The sequence below is a fragment of the Cygnus olor genome, chromosome 2 (assembly GCF_009769625.2).
Source record: "Cygnus olor isolate bCygOlo1 chromosome 2, bCygOlo1.pri.v2, whole genome shotgun sequence".
Taxonomy (NCBI): domain Eukaryota; kingdom Metazoa; phylum Chordata; class Aves; order Anseriformes; family Anatidae; genus Cygnus; species Cygnus olor.
In genome coordinates, this window is record NC_049170.1 from 5,423,127 (window position 1) to 5,432,643 (window position 9,517).

Below are 9,517 nucleotides of genomic sequence, written 5' to 3' on the forward strand. Positions count from 1 at the left end.
AAAAAAAAAACAGCAACAGAGAACAACTCACTTGGGTTGCCTCAGTGAAGTGTGTGGCATGAAGTGGGAGGCATCCAGCCTGATGCTCTAGAAGCACATAATTTAATCAGTGCAGATTTGCTAAGTAAAACTGGCAGAATTAGAAAGCAGGCTGCTGGGAAAGGGGTGTTCTGTAGACAGCTTTTCTGAATAAACAGTTGTAACCCACTGTATGTCAAAAATAACTGCTGTAAATAGGAGCCACCTTGTCACAATTCCTTAGAAATAAGATCAAGCTCTTGAAACATCTAACTATGAATGACAGGGTTGCCCAAAACACCAGTGTGTCAGTTTTGATTAGCAAGATTTTTGCTGAAGAGTTTCAGTTACAAGTTAGAATAAGCTAGAGAATACATTGAAAAAATAATAACAATAATAATTATGGAAATGGCTTCTGAAAGCAATAAAGCCTACGGTCAGCTCTGGGGTGATCTGATACTGAGATAGGTAACATAAGTGCCCCGTTGTGGAGAGAATCTGTTCAGTGTAGCCAGCAGAGAGCATGGTCCACGTGGGATGTAGTTGATGCCTATGGAGCCATTCAGGTATTTCTATGCAGAAATGTCCTCCATGTTTCCATTATTGATCCAAGAAGGTCTGTTAGCTCAGGTGATGTGCAGCACAGCTACCCAGACCTGGCTCAAGTCCATGTCTGTGAGCAAATAAGCTCTCTGTGACCACAATGCACGGACCCTGCAGTGTTGTAGGACACAGCAGAGCTTTCTAGCTATCTGCTGGATAGACCTCAGGCAGAGCTTCCTTAAGTCCTCACCACTCTGAGTGGGGGAACGCGGTGCAAGGAGAGCTGAGCTAGCTCTGCTTCTTCTGAACGTAGGTCCAGCAGGGCCAAACAGCTCACCCTGTGATCACATGAATTCGGGGAGGCTGCTTTTGCACGGCAGGAGCCTGACAGCAGCACACACCACAAGCCCCCTGAGCTCACAAACTTGGCTAGACCTGGGCTGGTTCTGCAGGAGATGGCAAAAGTGTTTTTGCAGCAATAACGTGGTTTAATCGTGCAGGACCTATTTAACCTGTACATCACAGAAAATCCACTGTAGCTAGTTAGTACATTCCCTGCTGTTATGTAAAGTAAGATATGGCTAAGAGTAAACTGAATTGTAAAGCACTCATAATTCACACTTGTGTATCTTCAGAAAAGGCTTCTTGTGGCTCTGGATACTGTCAGTTGTAGGAGAATCAGCTGAGTTAGCCATGGAGGGAGAGTGGTAAGAACTGGGTAGAATTAAGTATTTCTAAAACCAGACAGGTTTGTATATATGTGCTTAGGGGAGCTGTTCTGTGACTGCGCTTGAACTGTTGATAAAATAGCCATACTGATATTTGCAGCTGAAATAATTAAACCAGTTTTGTTGCCACATGTTGTCCTTTCACTGCATGCCCTGAGCTTAGCCCATTCCCAGGAGATTTCAGGCTGCTTGTATAACTCGGTTTTAGCAGCTGAGTGCTGAGAGGGCTTGTGCAATCCCCGGCAGCTGCCTGCACTGCTCAGCAGGCGTCTCTCGATTGCAGGTGGTTCCAGGAGGTGGCAGCATCTCCGTTTGCATCTCCTTCACCCCTCATGTCCTCCCGGAGAGCGGCACTGAAGTGCAATGTGGCGGGTTTGTGCTGGGATTCATGAGCCTAGACGACAAGGTAAACTGATATCGCAGCAGGGCTAAAGATGACTAGGAAATAATCGTTTCCATTCCTGTAACTTCACATGCAGGCTGCTGTATGCTTGGCCAGTCTGTGCAAACAGTCCTCTTCCTGCAACCCCGAACATCCTTCCTTAATTAGATTTGTTCATTTGCTGCATTTACCTTTTAGCTTGGAAGCATTGTGGAGTGGGAATGTCAGCGTCTTGTTACATTGTCTGGTGCAGTAGACCCCAGGCAAAAGCCCAGGATTTGAATTGCTATCACTACATCAGGTTTTATTGATAACAAGAGCTAACAATGCAACTGAGACTCAGGACTGCTGAGTTCTGTTCCTGGCTCTGCACCAACCTTCCTGTGAGATCTCAGACAGCACCTCTCTCCTCCGGGAAGCTTCCTCTTCAAAAACTGCAAGTGCAGCTCGTAGGTTGATGTGAGGATTGAGTAGTGCTTTGTGAATTGCTCTGAGATTCTCTGACATGAATCATTGCAAAGGTGTGAGGTATAATGAATGAATAACAGAATATTTAATAAAAACATCCCTAATGTTCCTTACTCCTGGAGGAAGCACTGTCTGTGTCTGAATTAAACAGTCATGAAGAGTCCAAATACTGCTCAACTTCTGCCGTTCCTTGCACGTTGCCATCACGTCTTACAAACAGGCAATACGTTGCCAAGCAGAATCCCATTTCGGCTAACAGCCTCTCAAGTGAAAAGCAGGGCTTTGGGTTTTAGTGCTGTCATTTACACAGAACTTCTGCTTGGATTTTGTTGTCAGCTCGCAAAGACAGTGCCTGACAAAGTCAACCGCAAACACGGCTACGATGCTCCACCGTTACGAATAGACCTGAGAGCCTCCGTAAGGCACGCTCTGTAAGTACCTTCACACTGACACCTCCCACACTCACAGAATAAATCAGCCTGGAGGGAAGGGCTCTGACCAGCTCTGATTCTTTACACGCAGGTTAAAAGTAGACATGGCTCATGATGGAGGAATGATGTTTTATTCTATGGCAAGTGATCTCATACCGGATCAGCCTCTGTCAGGAGTAAGTACTTCACGCACAGATGTATTCTGTTGGACTGTGCTGTTGTGCTACTGTGAGAATTCACAGCTGCATGTTATGGTTTTTAAAATGCATCTTTACCAGTGTCCCCATGTTGCCATTTTCGATGTTGCACATAGTTATATGTAAACTAAAAGGACTACAGGTACTTATTAGCCATGAATAAGCATAGCTGAGCTCAGACAATGCCTATTTTATACATCTTTCTCTAGTATTATTTTATTTGCAGAGGATTTCTTAAGTAGAAAAATAAGTACTTCTTTTCAATACATAAAGGTCTGATAGGAGAATGAGTCACTTAGAGCAGCGTAGTCCGTTTCTGTGACCTTTGACATTCAAAGACTCTAACCTTATTACATTATTTGTATTTTGGGTTTTTACTCAAGAAATTTTGAAAAACACGAGGAAAAAATAATGGGCTTCTTTGGGATGGAGTCCTTCAGATCCCTGGTGCCGTTGAAAGACCAGACTAGCACAAAGCTCTCAAGGGAGTTTAAACTAACCAGTTTTGAATAATTTTTCTACCAGGTTTTGACAGATTCAGTAATGACTCAGAGTTTGAAACTCATCAATTGCACTAAGGTTCCTCTGTACTTCAGGCTCCTTCTGTCTACGCCCTTCAGCCTGGCCAGCACAGATCTCAAGAAGAGCACCAAAACATCCCACAGCAAGAAGGAAGAAACAGAACAGCAACCGCAGCTTGTACTTTATCCCCAGCAAAACATGCTGGTAGGCTCAAAAAAAACAATCCTCTGCCAGAATAGATAGTTTAGTAATTGGTATGTTAGCATGGCCCAGATGAACCACAAGAAAAACACAACCAGTATAGAAATCTCCCAATGTCAGTGGAAATAGTGGTATATTAGCAAATGCTAATAACTGCAATTTTGCCTGCTATATTGCAGGTACAAAGTATTTTTCCACAGTGGCTCTGCTGTGCTTTTCTCATCAACTCTGACCTATTACAAACTCTTGCAGAAAGCCCTGTGTCATTTCTGGACCTCACCTAAATCAATAGCCAAATACATGCTGGACTACTTAAAAGACTTCCAAAGCCTACATTCCCTCATTTCCTTAAATTAGATGCAGGCAGTTCAGAGAAGAAAAAATGGTTAGTTTGGGGTGTACACAGTGACATTAAAGGAAGCAAAGTCTTGGATTCAAGAATTAGCTAGGGTGCAAAAATGAATAACCCTCAGCTGCATTTTGAAGTGTGCTTCTCGTTTTTCAATGTTCGTTTTGACTTAGAGGCACACAGGTCTTAATTGCACATGCGTCAGAAGAAAGAAGACTTACATTTTTAAAACATCTTTGGGAATATGGTATTTATAACCTCAGGAACTGAGCGCTTTTGTCTTGCTAGAGAATGTTTCTCTCCTGTGGTTCAGCAATTAGCTGTTCACCTCTACACTCCAGCTCTGTGTACTCGATTTATAGGAAAAAGCTGTGTTTTTTCTTTAATGTCCATTAAAGCACTTTATTCCAGTGGGAATCTGGTTGCTGGCACAACACTTTTGGGTTCCAGTGGGAAAATGTGCACTTGGGCCTTTGAGTAGTGTTTACTTTGGATTTCCTGCACACAGTGCCATCTTATGTGACGGTCCTCTGAATTCCTCTTCCCACAGGTGAAAGTGTCATTCCACACAACTCTGGAGTTGCTTACCTATCAACATTTGCCAGATACCCAGATGCTTCCTGGATTCCAAGTGCTCCAGTTTGAGAACGGAGAGAGAAATCTGAAGTTCAGTCAAAATCTGGTCATCGAGCATAGTAACCACAGTACCCAGGTAAGAGAATGAACACAGCACTGGGCTGTTTTATCAGCACATTTGATTCAGAATGAACATGCCTTAGGGTTTACTCAGCTGTGAAATACAGCCACCTCTAGAGTAAACCTGTAGCATACAGTTAAAGTGAATGGCCACAGGTTTGCAAAAGGAGATAGCTCGCTGATGAGCCTGCACGTGACTCTCTGATTGGCAAAGAGGTTTTGGGTCAGCAGCATAGTGATTGTACCACTGTTTTCTGCAACAGCACTGCTTGCACAGCAGGAAGGCCTAGATGATATGTCTCAATCAAAGGGCAACGTGCCCGATCACAGCATGACTCTGTGTCCTGAGACACTGCAGGGAGCAGGACTGTCTCAATGAACATGCCAGCAACTGAGTCACCAAGCGCTGCCTCCTGCAGTACCCAAGTGCTTCTTGAAAATCTCCAAAGTCTGCCCAGCTCATATGGTGTGGTCACAGCCCACACACATTTAAAGACTGATCTCTTCCACATGGAAAGCTATAACCCCCACCCAAACCTTCAGCAGTTCCAGTATGCTGCATTTTCTTCACACCAGGTATTTCTGAGGACTGATCTGTAAGATCTGAGCACCATATCTAAGATGCAGTCAACTTAATAATAATAATCTTGGGCAATCTGCACAAACTCAGTGACTCACAGTGGGCCATATAAAGTCCTTGGGGACAACAAGATGTTGTAATGTCTGCATCTCCACAGAAAATCCTAATAGCAAACCAGAATGTTCACTCTGTGTTACTTCATTAAGACCACAAAGTCTAGCTTGAAAACCTATCTCAAAACAGTGAAACAAGCAACAACTTCATTCATTCAAAGCTGTAGAATGGGGAACTGACTCTGTTACAGAAAGAACACAGAATAAGTGCTCTTGATTCAGTGCCTGAGGTAAGAATGATCCAGCTGCAGCAGATACAAAACAATACAAAAAAATAAAGTGTTTTCTTGTTTTTCCTTTCCTCTCTTTTGTAGCTGGTCCCAGTGACTGCATACCTTACTGTCCCAGTTCTGGAGCTGTCTTGCGACATGCTTGATTTCAAGACCTGCTTTGTTGCACAGACCAAGACTGAACATGTCTTCCTGTCTAACAGGAGCGGCTGTAGAAGTTACTGGACTGCTTTGCTGGGTATTTGGGTTTTGCAATTGGGTTTCCTTGCTCTCTAGTTTCACTATTCTTTTTTTTTTTTGGTTGTTTTGGTTTTGTTAAGACTCCGTGCATTCCCTCATACGATGATATTTAGTCCAAACATACCAGGTCTGCTTCTGTTCTCACGTGGGGTGGTGGTGGCTGTTGTTTTTTGTTTTCATCTACATCAGTGTATCTCTGCTGATTTCAGCCTTTACTCCAGATTTAACCAAAGGATCAAACCACAACCCTCACTGTTGGTGGACATGCTTTGCTCATTTATAATACAATCCCAGGAGGCAACAAGAAGCAGCAGCTCCTCACGAGGGCTGTTTGAGCTTGTGCCTAATGAGATCAACAACAGATGGACTTCAAAGGAAAGAAGATAAGGGTCTCATTATTCTGACACAAGGACATTGATCACTCTTCTTGATTAAAGGATGAAAATAGAAACTGGCCACATGCACAGAAAGCTTGTGACAGTGCAAAACATGATTTACTAGTTGGCACGTAAGGAGGTGCATTGTTTTGAGAGCTATATGCTATACAAACCTATACAGGTCTCATATTTGTTTGTTTGATATTTGCCCTCTTTGCTGCAGATGAACAGAAAAGGCATAATAATGACCTGGAAGTATTTTCTGTCTCCCCTCCTAATGGCATTTTGGAGGCACATGAAGGGGACCAACCTACCAAGGTTGTTTTGCAGATCACCTTTACTGCCAGGTACGGTTAACACAACTGAAATCTTGCTGTTACTCCCTGTCAAGACCAGACTTATATTGTGAATAGTCACTGAAAGCAGAGTTCTGCTCTGTTCTTGTGTTATCAGGCCTTTGACACCTGTCGATCTTGTGCTTCCATCCTCTTTCCCTCCACTGCTCCCATATACGGGATTTCTTTTAGAATTCTCACCCTGAAATTCGGCCTTACCTACTTCAAATCACGCTGTTAAAACAGTTGGCATGGCATACTGCCTGTGTATAACTGGATAAAATCCCTTCTTTTAGGATACTGTCCTCAACAGAGGGCAAATCTCAGGCCTGTCAATTCAGTGCAGAAGCCGATACAACAGTTAACTCCTTTATAGATCTAGCACTTTATTAGAATAAAGAGAGAAATGTGTATGGAGTAGTTCAAAATTCCAGTAAGAATCTGTTTGTCTTGCCTGAAAGAGCCGTGTATTTTGCAGTCAGTCTCAGGGATACTTCATTATAGTTTGTGCTCTAAAAGTTAACTTTTTGAATTCCTTTACCTCAGAATATATACCCGATGAAGCAAATAGTGCAAAATGTTATTCTAATGCACTGATACAATTTGTTTTACTCTTGCTTTGCTTGGTGCAATGTTTAGACTGAGTCGTGTTGATGTTTGGTGGAAAAAAAATCAATGCATTTTTGTTGTTTCTAGTCCAAAGGTTTTCCGTATGACAAAGATAACATGAGCTGCAGGCAGACAACAGCAAAGAGCACAAGAGATCAGATGCAAATAATTTTATTTGTCCTATAAACATCTGGTAGTGTTCAAATTATGTTTATGGATATCTTACCATAACATTTTGTCAAGGCTGCGGATTACTTCTGAACAGCAGAGGCACTGACCCAAAACCTCTGATTTCTTTGCTGTAATTAATGAGATGCAAATCCTGAAGGAAAACGTAGCTTTCGTTACAAATGATGATTTTTTGGTGAGATGGCCAGAGGAAAGGTCCCATGATATTCTTTCACACCTCCCAAAAAAGACAAGTGTTTTTTTTTTTAAGCTTCACTCATTATGTGGAAGTTTTAACATCCTGGCAGAAAGTTTAGGATGAGCCTATCCTGGTGATTTCAGTGGACTCTGAACACTGCTGAGAGGGCAATTTCAAGAAGCAACCTACAGGTGACAGCTATTGTTGTATCTTCAGGTCCCCCAGGCCAGGCCCTGAGCTCTCCACTCCTGGAGCTCCTGCAGTCTCAGCGGGATGAGGCCTGGAGCAGCTGCTGTTAGGCCTTGCTCTGAGCAGTGCCTTGGACCAGAGACCAACTTGGACCAGATTCTCAACTACTTAAATCTTTCAGCAGTGCCTTTCGACTCTGCCTGAAGCGCTTCCTTTTGTCTGACAACAGATCCAACAATAATCAGCCTGCCTGAAGCTACCAGGAAGCACAGGCGCTGCTGTCCAGCAGCCAGCTCACCTGTGTAGGCCTGGCCAGACAATTCCCAGCGCTGCCGAGCTCAGCACCAGCACGGCAGTAGTAAATGATGATATGCGAGGTGTGAGGTGATTTTAGTGACTCACCTCCCTAAATCAGCGGTCTTCCTGCAGAATTTTGTACTAGGAGAAATAAGAGCTGCCTGGTAGACAAGGCTCTTGCCGCATGCCTTTACAATGGCAATCTCTTAGCAGCAGAGGGGTACTCCAGCTGGAAGATCCCAAGGGCGTTGGGTAGCACCAGTCTTAGGCAAATTATCCTGTAAGACTTCCACTTAGCGCAAGTGCTAAAAACTCCACTTGCTGGAAGCTCTTTGATGTTCATTTACAACGTGGACTCAAGTCAATTATCCCTTGACTTACTGGCATTGACAGACTTACCAGTTTCAACCTGTCTGTCAGAGGGAAGGAGTTGTCGCAGCAAAGCAGTGCAGGCAGGCATTTGTTCCCAAGCAATGCTAATCCCTTAGGAGAGCTTGATTTTATTTATTTAAACTCAAATTGGCTTTCACAGATAGGAAGACACTCCAGGTCGTCTTGCAACAATAAAATTAATAATCCAGTATCTTTAGCTGAGGTAGAGACTGTAGCATTGCTTTAAAACCCCACTGTATTTTTGAAACTGAAGCCAGCTCTCTCCTTTTTCTTCCACAAAGTAACTAATATCATCCTGAACCATGGAGATGGGTCCAGCTATAACTGAAATGTCATCTCCCTCTGCACTTTAGGAAGGACATAGAGTATGAAGCCGTTGTAACCATTATGGGGATGCTGGGAGAGAAGCCTTGCAAGCTGCAGCTCAGGGGATGCGGCTCATACGATGGAAAGTATGAAGACCTGCATTTGATTTAAGCAGGACAGCGTGAAAGGGATGGCAAGGTAATAAGTCAGCTGCAAAAGTGTAACCAGCTGAGCCTGTAGTTTCATCTACTTCAGCTTTTAAACGTGTACTGGAGTTTTAGCAGAATAAAGTTTATAGGTTATGGGTAAAAAAAAGTCACAGTAATTTGAAAACAGTCACAATCTCCTGTGGTATTTTATTGCTGTGATAAGCTTAGCATTACCCACAGAGCCAGCCTCTGCAACATGACGTTTTAAATTGCAAGCCAGCTATGGTAACTGTTAGGTCAAAAAAACTTTTGCATAGTACAGTGTGCTTCAAATTACAATCATGACTGTTGGTATGGTAAAAAGAAGCTTTTGTTTTGCAATTTTTCTGCTTGTTTGACATTAAAATGGCCATTGATACATAATAAAACCAAGAATTAGTGAATAGACCACCATTTCCCTGGCTGTCTTCTCAATATGTTACATGAATATGGGAAAGCCAATGTTTCCTGGACTCTGCATGTTTCATCACGCGTGGGTATTGAGAACAGCCCCTTCAGCTACGGCAGGAGAAACCCTTCTTCCTTTTGATTCCTTCCTCCCACATGGTTCCCATTTACTTACACATCTCTTCAAATGTTTTTAGAATTACTTTAGCTAAAGGTCACTGAAATTCCCACTTCTGAGACGGTTAGAGGGTTAGGTTTTCCACTCTCATCATGTAAGGTTTTTGTTAGAGGCAGTGTGTGTGGGGAGGAAGGGGCCGAAACCCACCCTGGAAGAGAAAAGATGATGCTGT

At 43.1% G+C, this 9,517-nt stretch overlaps 1 protein-coding gene across 4 annotated transcripts in view; it reads left to right on the plus strand.

The window, feature by feature from the left end:
- DLEC1 (DLEC1 cilia and flagella associated protein) overlaps positions 1-9,169 on the plus strand; it is a 39,369-nt gene extending 30,200 nt beyond the window's left edge. For 3 of the 4 annotated variants that reach the window (XM_040548011.1, XM_040548013.1, XM_040548012.1), the window contains exons 31-38: positions 1,573-1,695; positions 2,476-2,570; positions 2,662-2,746; positions 3,293-3,493; positions 4,390-4,551; positions 5,543-5,696; positions 6,299-6,422; positions 8,619-9,169. In XM_040548011.1, the coding sequence (XP_040403945.1) occupies positions 1,573-1,695; positions 2,476-2,570; positions 2,662-2,746; positions 3,293-3,493; positions 4,390-4,551; positions 5,543-5,696; positions 6,299-6,422; positions 8,619-8,742 (1,068 nt within the window). In that variant the 3' untranslated portion in view covers positions 8,743-9,169. Of the gene's footprint in view, positions 1-1,572; positions 1,696-2,475; positions 2,571-2,661; positions 2,747-3,292; positions 3,494-4,389; positions 4,552-5,542; positions 5,697-6,298; positions 6,423-8,618 lie in introns of those variants that run through there. The other variant, XR_005816971.1, reaches the window with a different exon arrangement.
- The last annotated feature ends 348 nt before the right edge of the window (positions 9,170-9,517 follow it).